This window comes from Accipiter gentilis, chromosome 23, assembly GCF_929443795.1.
Source record: "Accipiter gentilis chromosome 23, bAccGen1.1, whole genome shotgun sequence".
Lineage (NCBI taxonomy): Eukaryota > Metazoa > Chordata > Aves > Accipitriformes > Accipitridae > Astur > Astur gentilis.
Window position 1 is genome coordinate 14,259,984 of NC_064902.1, and position 10,682 is coordinate 14,270,665.

General features: G+C 64.5%; 2 protein-coding genes across 4 annotated transcripts; both read right to left on the reverse strand.

Annotated features, from left to right (window-relative positions):
• Positions 1-1,255: 1,255 nt before the first annotated feature.
• On the reverse strand, positions 1,256-6,131 carry KLHDC8B (kelch domain containing 8B). Of its 3 annotated transcripts, none has more exons than XM_049826939.1 (6): positions 5,865-6,131; positions 4,546-5,015; positions 3,528-3,692; positions 3,087-3,311; positions 2,736-2,837; positions 1,256-1,886 (listed from the first exon to the last, which is right to left on the reverse strand). In XM_049826939.1, the coding sequence occupies exons 2-6, from the start codon at positions 4,916-4,918 to the stop codon at positions 1,690-1,692; spliced, it is 1,062 nt and encodes a 353-aa protein (XP_049682896.1). In that variant the 5' UTR covers positions 4,919-5,015; positions 5,865-6,131; the 3' UTR covers positions 1,256-1,689. The 3 variants fall into 3 exon arrangements, with proteins under 3 accessions (XP_049682896.1, XP_049682897.1, XP_049682898.1); XM_049826940.1 differs by lacking the exon at positions 5,865-6,131 and adding an exon at positions 5,681-5,729; XM_049826941.1 differs by lacking the exon at positions 5,865-6,131 and adding an exon at positions 5,384-5,404.
• A 111-nt stretch (positions 6,132-6,242) lies between these two features.
• Positions 6,243-10,633, reverse strand: LOC126049859 (uncharacterized). Its single transcript, XM_049826942.1, has 5 exons — positions 10,379-10,633; positions 9,924-10,309; positions 9,128-9,288; positions 8,573-8,705; positions 6,243-6,987 (listed from the first exon to the last, which is right to left on the reverse strand). The coding sequence occupies exons 1-5, from the start codon at positions 10,533-10,535 to the stop codon at positions 6,784-6,786; spliced, it is 1,041 nt and encodes a 346-aa protein (XP_049682899.1). The 5' UTR covers positions 10,536-10,633; the 3' UTR covers positions 6,243-6,783.
• Between the last annotated feature and the right edge of the window lie 49 nt (positions 10,634-10,682).

Consider the following 10,682-nt stretch of genomic DNA (forward strand, 5'->3'; position numbering starts at 1 on the left):
GACGCCATATGGGCTGGAATATCCCTTGGGTCAGTTGGGGTCAGCTGTCCCGGCTGCATCCCCTCCCTACTCCTTGTGCACCCCCAGCCTCCTCACTGGTGGGGTGGTGAGAGAAGCAGAAAAGACCTTGACTTTGGGTAAGCACTGCTTAGCAGTAACGAAAACATCTCTGTATTATCAACATTCTTTTCAGCACAAATCCAAAACATAGCGCCATACCAGCTGCTATGAAGAAAATTAACTCTATCCCAGCCAAAACCAGCACAGAATGCTCTTTTCTAAATAATTTTCAACTTTCCCCATGCTGTGACACCCCCGGCAGACAGCACAGCCTGCCCTAGCAGTGGGCCGGATGCTGCCGCACTCTGCTGGGATTCATCTTCCCATCTCTCTGGCCCTGCTACCCATCTGAGCATCGCACTGGCTATCTTTTCCGAAAGGTCAGGCATCTGTGCTTGATATTTACCTGGACCTGCAAGTTCTTTCTAATGTCATATCAGTGAAAGATCGAATCCCTCGTCTGCATCTGCTACCGCCGCTCTCTGCTTTGGGCTGCGTGACTCTGCATGGAACCAAGACCAATGAGGCTCAGGCGAGCCCACAGCACCAGGCAATTGGGGGATCACGCCCCCACCAGTCTCACTGTACACCCTTAAATGTCACCCACAGACACCACCAGTAACAGAGCTTCCCTTCCCTTCCCAGTGCTGGTAAGTGGGAAATGTGGTGTCCTGCCTGGGAGAGCTGGACACAGCCAAATCCGGCTCTCCCAAGCACCGGCCACGCTCAATCCTTTGAGACAGGGCTGTGGTGCTGGATGGGGTCCAGGAGCACCAGCATCATGAGGCATCTCATCTTATTTCTCAGCATCCTGACAGCCCTCACCATTCCCTGCCCTCTCTCGCACCCCAGCTCCCTCTGACAAAGCCCCTCTCCTGCTGCTGCCTTCACCCGCTGCAGCCTCTTTGCCCACAGGAGAGGCCAAGCAGGAGCAAGGCTGTGCCAAGGCAGGGCAGCCACTGCTCAGCTCTCCCTCTCCAAAAGGAGGGCCGGATCCCTACATCACATTGCTCCGCTCACTCTGGCAGTGGGGAAAGGAGCAAGAGATGTCTCTGTCCCATAGCATGAGGTCCAGCCAGGGAAGACTCACCAGGCTCTCCCCTGGGAGCGGGTTTCCCAACAGGCTGTGGCATGTCCCTGCCTGGAGCAGGATAACCAAGGACAACACAACTCCAGTGGGGTAAAATTCCATGTGTTTCATTTATTCGAGGTGCTAAGTCACCTCCTAGGCACTGAGCTACCGGGCACCTCTGTGCTACATGAGACATCAACTGGGTCTACGACGACACAGCACTCACTGCTACACACATGGCACGGACATGCCACAGCACGGACGGGGCCAGACAGGGCAGCGTGGCCAGCGACAGTCCTGCTGCCACTGCTCCCTCAGTGCCACTGGCCGCGGCCTTCCTGCCAGGCAGGATTTTGCCCCTGGCTCTATTGCCACAGCGGTGCAGGAGCTGACAGGGGTTTCCAAAGCGTGGCAAGAAACTGCAGCTGCTCCGGCACCTGGCGTCACAGGACGGCAGCTCCCCGGAACCGGGTCACCCGCACGCACGGGTGCTTACACACCCTGTCCCCGTCTTCAGGCACTTGGTGCATGGCCGGGGCTGGGCCCCGGGGCCCCACTCAGGGCACCTCGCGCAGGCACAGAGCCTCAACGGCACCGCTGGGGCCCTGGGCCACCCCGCCGATGACGAAGAGCAAGCTGGGTGCCGGGCAGCTGGAGCAGGAGCAGCGGCCGGTGGGCATGGGGGGCAGCGGCTCCCACTTCTTCTGAGAGAGGCTGAACCCTTCCACTGAGTCCAGCGGACAGGACTGGTTCCCTGTGGAAGACAGAATGGTGTCAGACCCCCCGCAGCCCTCCCTGCACCCCAGGCTCTGCCTTTCGCCCTTCACACGCCTTTGATGCCCCAGCCTGAGCCCCTAGCGGTGGGCAGTCCCCAAGCCCTGTGCTGCAGGGGGGGGTCTGTGACCCCAGAGGCAATTAGCAGGAGCACAAGAGGATTAGCAGCATCCCCACAGGGAGGGCAGCTGGCACTGATGCCGCACTGCTGGCTCTGCCCCCATGCCGGCACCCTGCAGCCATCACTGGGGCAGAAGGGACAGCAGCTCCAGCCATGGCAGGGCTCAGAAGCAACATCACACCACAGGGACGCAGCCAGCACCGCTCACCTTCCCCATCACCTCTTCCTGCCCTGCAGCAGGAGGTCTGGCTTGCCCCGGGCGATCTCAGTGGGGTCTGGCAGCCGTTGCTGCAGGGCTGGGGGTGCTGGCTGGCGTCAGGCTCCCCGGGCAGCCCTCCCCGCTGCATCCCCGCTGCTGAGTGACAGCACTAACCTTTCCCCAGCTCTCTCGGGAGAGGGATGAGGCGCTGCAGCCCTGCGCGGCGGGGCTGAGCTGACGTGGGCTGTGAGCCCAGCACGCTGCACGTGAGCTGGGGAAGGCCTGGTGTGGCGGGGTGAAAGGGGCAAGCTGCTCAGTGGGGGCAGCCTGTGGGACAGGGCAGTAGGGTCCCCCCAGCTCTTGGGGGGCACAGGAGGGATGCGGCTGTTGACGATGTTGCAGTAGCCCCATGGTTTTACACAGCCGACCTCCCCACTGCTGCGCAGGTCACTGATGTGCCACAAAGGACAGGGATGGGAACACAGCCATGTGCCTATGCCCAGCATTACCGAGGCCACCCACAGCCACCACTCTTCCTCCCAGGCAGCCGGCCACAAAGTCGGCTCTCTTCTCCCTCATGCGGATGGCACGGCTCGGCTTGCTCCACGCACCTGGGGGTGAAAGGGTATGAGCATCGCCTGCTGGGGCTCCTCTCCACACACCGAGGCCAGGACACCCCCGGGCAAATGGCTCCCAGGGCCAGGGAGCACAGGGCAGGACTCGCCATGGGTGCAAGGAGCTGATGCTCAGGGCCTGGATGAACCATGTCCCTCGGGCATGGACACCCCTCACCAAGACCCAGGGAGGCATCCTGGACCAACAGGGGACACTCCCACCCCACCTAGGGACATGAAGCTCACCCTGTGCAGGATCGAACATCTCCACGGTGTTGACGAAGTGGGGACGGGAATAGAAGTTGTGGGGCCCCGGCTGCTGCAGCCCCCCCAGGCTGAAGACAACACCATCGACCATGGCACAGGCAGCAAAGGCGCGGCGGCTGGGCACGCAGGGGTAGCGCGTCCAGCTCCTCGTCTCCAGGTCAAAGGCCTCAAAGGCGGTGACGGGCAGCTTGCCCTGCCGGCCCCCTGAACACAGACGAGACACTGCGGCTGCCAGTGCCCCGAGCTGGCACCATCGGTGGGCTCAGCAAGCAGAATGAGGCCTGCCGGCTGCAGTGCTGGGGTGGAAGGGCAGCACAGAGCCACCCTGGGGTGCACTAGGTCACTCCCTGGTCCGGGGAGGCAGCGGAGGGAGAGGGCAGGGGCACGGGGGGATGCTCGGCTCTCCCCGGTGGCACCTACCCAGGACGAAGATCTTGTTGCCCTGCAGGAAGGCGGAGGCCCCGTAGCAGGGGGTGGGCATAGAGGGCAGGGGCTGCCAGTGGTCCTTCGCTGGCTCGTAGACACGGACCAGTGCCTGGGGAGAGGTGTCCGCACCCATTCCCCCCAGTGCGTAGATGGCCCCATCTGCAAAAGAGGCTGCGGTGAGGCTGGGGGTCTGTGGGCAGTGCTGCGGGGCTGGGAGTCCCTGTGCCCTCCAGGGCAGGCAGCACAGGCGCTGCGGAGCCCCACGGCCAGCTGCCATTTCAGGGTGGCCGGGGGACGGTGCATGCAGCCAGGCCTGAGCCCAGCAATGCCCCAACCCCACTGGGACCCTCTCACCCCCCTCTCCACCCCATCCATCAGGCACAGAGAGGAGCACAAGGCCATCGGCTCTAATTATTCTCGGCAGTACCATCTCCCTGGAGACACCATGGCAACACAGCCATGCTGCCAAATCCTGCTCCCGCTCCCGGCGCAGACAGCACCCCTGCCCGCTCTCACTGCTGCCCTGCCGTCCCCTCTGCCCTGCCCACCCTGCTGCAGCTTGGGGACATGCCATGGCATCCTCAGACAGGGAGCAGACATGGGCACCACGTATGGGGACCAACCCCGGCTCCTGGCATGTGGGCTGCCCGGCTGTGCCAAGGCTCAGAGGCTGCTCAGCAAAGTTTGGGCAGGAATCACAATGTGTTCGACGCGCAGCACGCCGAGCCAGGCTGGAGCAGGGTGCTTGGCCACCCTGGCACAGCTCCCAGCCAGGGCAGCTGGGGAAGGCTCTTGTGCCCAGAGGGGCTCCACATCACCCAGACCGGGCTGCAACAGGACTGCTGGGGCAAGAGTAGGACCCTGCCATTAAGTGGCAAGTTTGGCTACTGGGTGAAAGCCTCGTGCTGCATCCCAAGTGGCAGCAGGATTCAAATCCCACCTCAGCATCCCCAACCCCTGCTTCTCTGGACAGTAGAGGTACCTGCAGCCGAGCCCCATCCCCAGCCCTCACCTCTCTGCACGGCTGAGATACCCATAGAGGGCTGAGCCAGCGCCGCCTTCTTCTCCCACTTGCCCTCATCCACATGGTAGACCTCGACGGAGGCGAGAGGACTCTGCGCCACGTCCACGCCACCCACCACCAGGATCTGCTTGCCCAGGGCGAGGGCAGCGGCACCGGCCCGCGGCGTGGGCAGCGGTGGGAGCGTGGTCCAGCGCTGGGTTGGGAGGTCGAGCACCTCGGCAGCGCCCAGGGCTCGCCCGCCGCCCCCGCAGCCGCCCAGCACGAAGAGCTGCCCGTCGCGGTGCACGGCGCTGCAGTACACGCGCCGCGTGGGCATGGCGGGGAAGGCGGCCCACGCAAAGGCGCCCGCGCCTGCCGCCATGGGCCGGCTCAGCCGCCCCGGGGGTCCCCGGGTCCTGGCCCTGCCGTGCCACCCATCCGGCCTGGCTCAGCGCTGGCCCGGCTCTGCCCACCGCCTCCTGCAGGGAGAGCACCCAAGTCAGCGCCCAGGCACCCACTGGCCCCCCCGGCCCCAGCGAGCCAGCCTCCCCTCGGCGGTGCGACAGCCCCCTGCTCCCCAGGGCTCCCCACCTGCACCCACTGGGGCTCCCTGCCCGCCCCCTGCGGGCTCCCACTCCCCAGGGCTCCCCACCCGCACCCACTGGGGCTCCCCGCACCCCGGGACTCCCTGCCCGCCCCCTCCGGGCTCCCACTCCCCGGTGCTCCTGCTCTCTGCCCGCGCCCACCGCGGCTGCCGCTCGCCGAGGTTCCTGCTCCCTGGGGCTCCCGGTACACAGCCTGCACCCACCGGGACTCCCACTCCCCGGGGCTCTCTGCCCGCGCCCACCGGGGCTCCCGGTGCACGGCCCGTACCCCCCCGAGGCTCCCGCTCCCCGGGGCTCCCGCTGCACAGCCCGGACCCGCCGAAGCTCCTGCTCTCGGCGCGCAGCCCGCAACCACCGGACCGCTGTTCTCCGCGGCTCCCGCTGCCCAGCCCGCACTCACCGGCGCTCTCCGGGCTCCCGCCCGCAGTCCCGCAACCCTCCCCCCCCGCCTCCCCGGACCGCCGCTCCGCCGGGCCCGGGCTCCCCGTCCGGCGCCGCCCAGCTACCGGGAGCGGGGCAGGGACCGCGGCCGCGCTCACCTCTCCGCCCGCTCCGCTGCTCTCCCCGCCGCTCCGCGCCGCCGCCCGCGCCGGGCCCGCCCGCTGCTGGCGGGGGCGGTGCCGCGCCCGCCCCGACCCCCCCCGCCGGGCCCCGCTCCCCTCCGCCCGGTCCTCCCGCCGGGCCCTCGGTACCGCCGGCCCACCGTGCCCCTGCCCCCTTCACCTGACCGGGACGCAGGAAGAGGGGCTGGAGAGACCCCCTCGGCGGCAGCCGGTGTCGGGGCCCCCGACTCCGCACTCCCTGCTGCCCCGGCACCGGGCTCACGAAGCTGAGGAGCCACCGTCCTGCAGTGAAGAGGAGCCCCTTGCCCGTCACCACCACGGGGCTGCCGGGGACAGAGCGTGAGCTCAGCCCCGCTCTGAGCAAGATCTTGCCGGGGTCTCTCAACAGCGTCAGGAAGGTGCACACGGGTGCCAAACCCTCTACTGTCACTTTTGTCCCCGCTTGGCTGAGCCCTGCAACTGAACACGCCGAGAAAAGCGCTTTCCACCCACCAGCACAGGCAGAGCCACAGGCAGGCAGGAAACTCACACCAGAAACGAGCTAAAAAGGTTTGCTTTAAAAACAGGCAGAAGTGACACGGCACCGCTAGCTCTGCCAAGGAGAACACCACAGTGCAAATGACACTTGGGCGTACTGCCGGTAACACTGTGCTCACCCCGGCACCTGCTCCACACCAGCCACCGGTGCAGGAGCAGGAAGGGAGGCGTGAACACTGTGTGGCTGCTTATACTACAGCTGTGGCAGGAGGGCCCTGCCTTGGCGAGCGGAGGGGCACCGTGAGTCCCAGCCCTCCCACAGGAGCAGGCAAAACGGGCAGTGCTGCCTGCAGAGGGGCTCCAGCCAAGCAGGCAGCTCCCCATAGTGCTGCCAAGGAAAGGAAGGCCGTTTTCTCCAGGGATCCTGTCACACAAGCTTCCAGGATGCTTGTGCGCAGGCACGGAGGCTCCTGGTAGGACTGAAAAGGCATGTCACACATCGAAGAGGGGATAGCTTGAAGCAGGAGCCCGGCCCTGGACTTTGCCTGCATGCAACAGGAAGCAGGGGCTGTCCCAGTCCAGAGCCCCTCGGGGTAGCATCACTATCCATCCCACCGCTGGCTCAGGGTGTCCTTCTCCATGCAGGCCAGGTAGCGGTCGTAGTTCTCCTCGCACCTCCTCACACAGCGCAGGAAATAGTCCTCATCGGCAATGGCCTCCAGCAGGTCATTCTGCACCAAGCAAATGTCGTACAGCTCCGAGGTGGGAGCACGTCTGGGACTGCTGCTGCCCTGCTCCGAAAACACCTGAGGGGAGAGAGCAGCGCACAGAAGCACTCGCACCCTCCGCCGGCAGCAGTGCCAGGGCTGTGCCCAGCATTAGTGCAGACCCTGGCAGCAGCACATGCACCCTGAGGTGCACCCTGCCCTCCTCCTTGGCCAGGCACCTTCATGCTGGCTGTGGGTCAGTGGCAGAGGGCAGGGACTTCCATCTCCACTCCAGCAACAGAAAGTGAAGTTTCTCCACATTTCCCCTCCCTCCCAGAAAGCGCCTTTGGCTCTGAACCAGCCTGTCACACATGGGGCTGGAACTCCCCTAAGGAATAGGCCATGCCACACAGCTGGAAGAAAATGGCTCTGTGGAGCAGCTGACCCCAGGAAAACCTCTGCCAACAGCTCTTCGTTTGGCTGCCACAGCCTGTCACACCGGAGGGACTTCACCTTCTGATCTTTACCATGGCTCTGCCTAAGGCCACCTGGCAATCTGCTTCCTTCCCAGCACTGCTCTGTCACCGTCACTGACACGGGGACAGCCCTGCAGAGCTGGTGATGCAAGAGGAGGGGAAGCTGGCATCCAACCTCCTGATCCTGGCTGCAGGACAGCAAAGTCCCAGCAGCAGCGATAAGCCCTGCTGGCGAGATGCTCGGCTGCTGCCCAGACCCCAGCAAGGTCTTGCTGCCATCATAACTTGATCCTATCTGTCTGATCTGGTGTGGGGGGAGCCCTAGGGCTGGCTGTACAGCTGCCCTGAGACAAGCCGAGCAGCCTGACTGACCAGCCATGCCTGCTACAGATGGCGAAAGGAGGAACTCCTTGATCAGGGAAACAGCCTGAGGCTGAACTGCAGCAGGTGGAGCTGCATGAGCCATGCTCCGGCTCCTGCAGACAGCTGCTGTGTGCAGGGGCCTCAGGCTCTCAGCAGAGCCGTCCACAGCAACTCCCCTGAATCAGGTACGGCACAGACCAAAGCCTGTTCCTGACAGGTCTGCTCCAGGCAGCAACAACTCCTGCCACCAGCTACAAATCCATGAGCATCCCATCCCTCACTACTCCCCGGCTGCCTGGGAAATGCTGCCAACCATTTCCCTCCCCCGAGCTGTCTCCTCCTAGATGGAAACAGGCAGGGGTTCAGGCTTGCCTGTGTATCTGCAGCTCTTGTTCAAGGATGGACAGTTGTCCAACTGCCAGGCACATTTCTGCCTGCATAAACATTCCCTTTTTCCAAGTGTGCTCTGCCACAAACACTGCCCTTTCGATTCGGTGCCACAGATGAGCCATGGCCGTATGCTAAGGTTGGCTGGGCTGCCACCGTTGCTGCTGTTGCCAGGAGCAGGGCTGACTCACCCCGGCGGAGCAGAGGTGCTCAGCGGTGAGAGCAGGCAGCCAGCACCTGCTGTTCTCTGCTGATGGCCGATCTCACCCTCTCCGTGGGCAGCACCATGCATCGCTGCCACCGACACTGGTGGCGCGGGGTGCAGTGGCACCGGGGCTGCACCTTGATCCCCCTTTTGCAGGCTGTTGCTCATGCAAAGGGGACAAAATGTGCCTGACCTCACTGGGGACGCCCCCCAGTGCAGGCAGCTGGCGCCGAAGGGGCCTTCAGCCGCCTACCTGGGGATGAACAATGGTGTCCTCATCGTCCAGCCGGATGTTGTCATCGATGAAGATGTGGTGAATGCTGGGATCATGGGGGTCAATCCACAGGGGCTTCCCACCCCGGGAAGAGAACTGATTTCTGGCCCACCTGAAATAGCAAGCATGACAAGGAGCAATCAGGGGAGGGAGAGGGCAACAGCTCTCGGATAAAGGCAGACCAGGCTGCACTGCAGGCACAGGGCAACAACGTCTGAGCCAGGCAAGCGGGATGGAGACCATCCTGTCCCTCTGCCTGCTGCTGCCTCCTGGGAAAGAGGCATTTTGTAGCAAGATGACAAATCAGGGGGTGTTTGGAAAAAAGCAGGAGGTACACCAGGAGATGGGGACCTCAGGAAAAATGTGAGAGCTCCAGCAGGCTGCCCACTGGCAAAACTGGGAACACATAAGTGATAGGGGCCCCAGGAACATAAAGACCTCAAAACTAGGAGCTATCCCAGACTGGCAGAAGCTCAGAGAATCACAGGAGAGAAGAAAATGCCCCATCCACTTCCTCAGTGCCCTGTTTCTCACCAGTCAAAGTGGTCTTGGAAGCCTCCAATTCCCTCAAAGGAGCTGAAGTAGTCATAAAGCTTTCTTCCATCTTCCCGGGTGGCCAGCCGCTCTGCTCCCCTTGTCAGCACCACCTCTCGCTTGCTGCAGCGTATCTGGCCAGGGTTGAGGTCCACAGGGAGCTGCAGGACGGCAGAAACCAGGAGAGGAAAGGTTTCCAAAGCAGACAGGTTGTTTTGTGCATTAGCAGAGACACCAAGCAGCAGAGTGGAGACTCCCCACCACTGCAGGGTGGGAGGATGTTGCTGGGGAAAAGACAAGAAGAGGCATGGAACCCCACCCAACCAAAAATCATCCCCTCCCCAGGGATGGAAAGGAATGACCTCCTAGCTACACGCTGCCCCCGTTTTAATTTCTGTTCCCCATCAACGCTCTGAGGAACAACTGAAGCAGCTTCTGAAGCTCATTCCCACCGTTCCTGCCTGGTGTGCTGCTGGGGGAAGAGCATGGCTGCGATCAGCTCTGAGCCAGGGAGACACACTCTGCTGTGGTGGCCCCTCTTCGGGAGAGGGAATACTCCGTCCGACCCGGGATACCCCAAGAGGAGACCTTTCCCACGCAGGATCCGCAGGCACACGTGCTCCCCCCGGGCTAACAGCTTCATCCCAAGAGGCTGGCTGCGTTTCCTCTCCACAGAAGCTGGTGCTTTGGAAAGCAGGCCAGCTAAGCGGCTCGAGAGCAGCCTGGCACAGGGAGCTCCGTGCAGGCCATCCGGCTGCCCTTCTCCAGCACGCCGGGCCCCGGGGATGCCACTCACCGCCACGTCCCGCAGGGTGGGGAACTGGGGGTGCTGCCCGGCCAGGGCGCAGCTAACGGCCCGGAGGGCTCGGGGCAGGTCTGTGCCGAAGGTCCTGAAGATGACGGCAAACGTCCTCCCTTCCCGGTGCAGGGTGTCCAGGAGGCGGAAGAAGGCGGGCAGGATCAGGTGGTAGCTCTTGCTGGGTTCCCCCTGTACCGAGAAGACGTCGTGCGGCCGGCCCGGCCACTCCAGCAGCTGCAGGTGGCGGGCGTGGAGGCCGCCGAAGCACCGGCCCGGGCCCGCCTCGGTGAAGGCCGGGTCCCGGCCGTGGCGGCTGTAGTAGCTGAGGGCTCCGGGGCAGGGGGGGCCCAGGGACGGGCGGTCGCTCGCCCACTGCCACTCGCCTGCAAGAGAGGAGGGTGCTCAGCCGCCGCCGCCGCCGCCGCCCGGCCCCCGCAGGCCCCGGCGCTCACCGGCGGCCCCGGCGCGGCCCCAGGTGACGGTGCTGAGGAAGGTGTTGAGCGCCGCCCGCGGGCCCTGCCCCGACACCGCGTCCGCCGCCACCACCGTGTTGTTCAGGTCCACGTGTAGCACCAGCCGCCGCCGCCGCCGACCGGCCCCGCCGCTCATCGCCCCGGAACCGGCCCCGTCACCGGAACCGGCCCCGGCCGCGCCGCCGTTACCTGGAAACGGCGCCGCTTCCGCCCGCGCCGCTTCCGCCGGCCGGCGCCCCCTGCCGGCCCGGGGCTGCGCCGCGGGGCACCGCCCGCCACCGGC

Excerpts from the sequence above, each read along its gene's own strand:
- KLHDC8B (XM_049826939.1), bottom strand. The coding sequence starts at position 4,918 with ATGGCGGCAGGCGCGGGCGCCTTTGCGTGGGCCGCCTTCCCCGCCATG. Across the intron at positions 3,693-4,545 it reads TATCTCAGCCGTGCAGAGAG|ATGGGGCCATCTACGCACTG; the intron begins GTGAGGGCTGGG and ends CCTCTTTTGCAG. Across the intron at positions 2,838-3,086 it reads GATGTTCGATCCTGCACAGG|GTGCGTGGAGCAAGCCGAGC; the intron begins GTGAGCTTCATG and ends TTTCACCCCCAG.
- LOC126049859 (XM_049826942.1), bottom strand. The coding sequence starts at position 10,535 with ATGAGCGGCGGGGCCGGTCGGCGGCGGCGGCGGCTGGTGCTACACGTG. Across the intron at positions 9,289-9,923 it reads CCACCCTGCGGGACGTGGCG|CTCCCTGTGGACCTCAACCC; the intron begins GTGAGTGGCATC and ends GCCGTCCTGCAG. Across the intron at positions 8,706-9,127 it reads TTCCAAGACCACTTTGACTG|GTGGGCCAGAAATCAGTTCT; the intron begins GTGAGAAACAGG and ends TTGCTATTTCAG.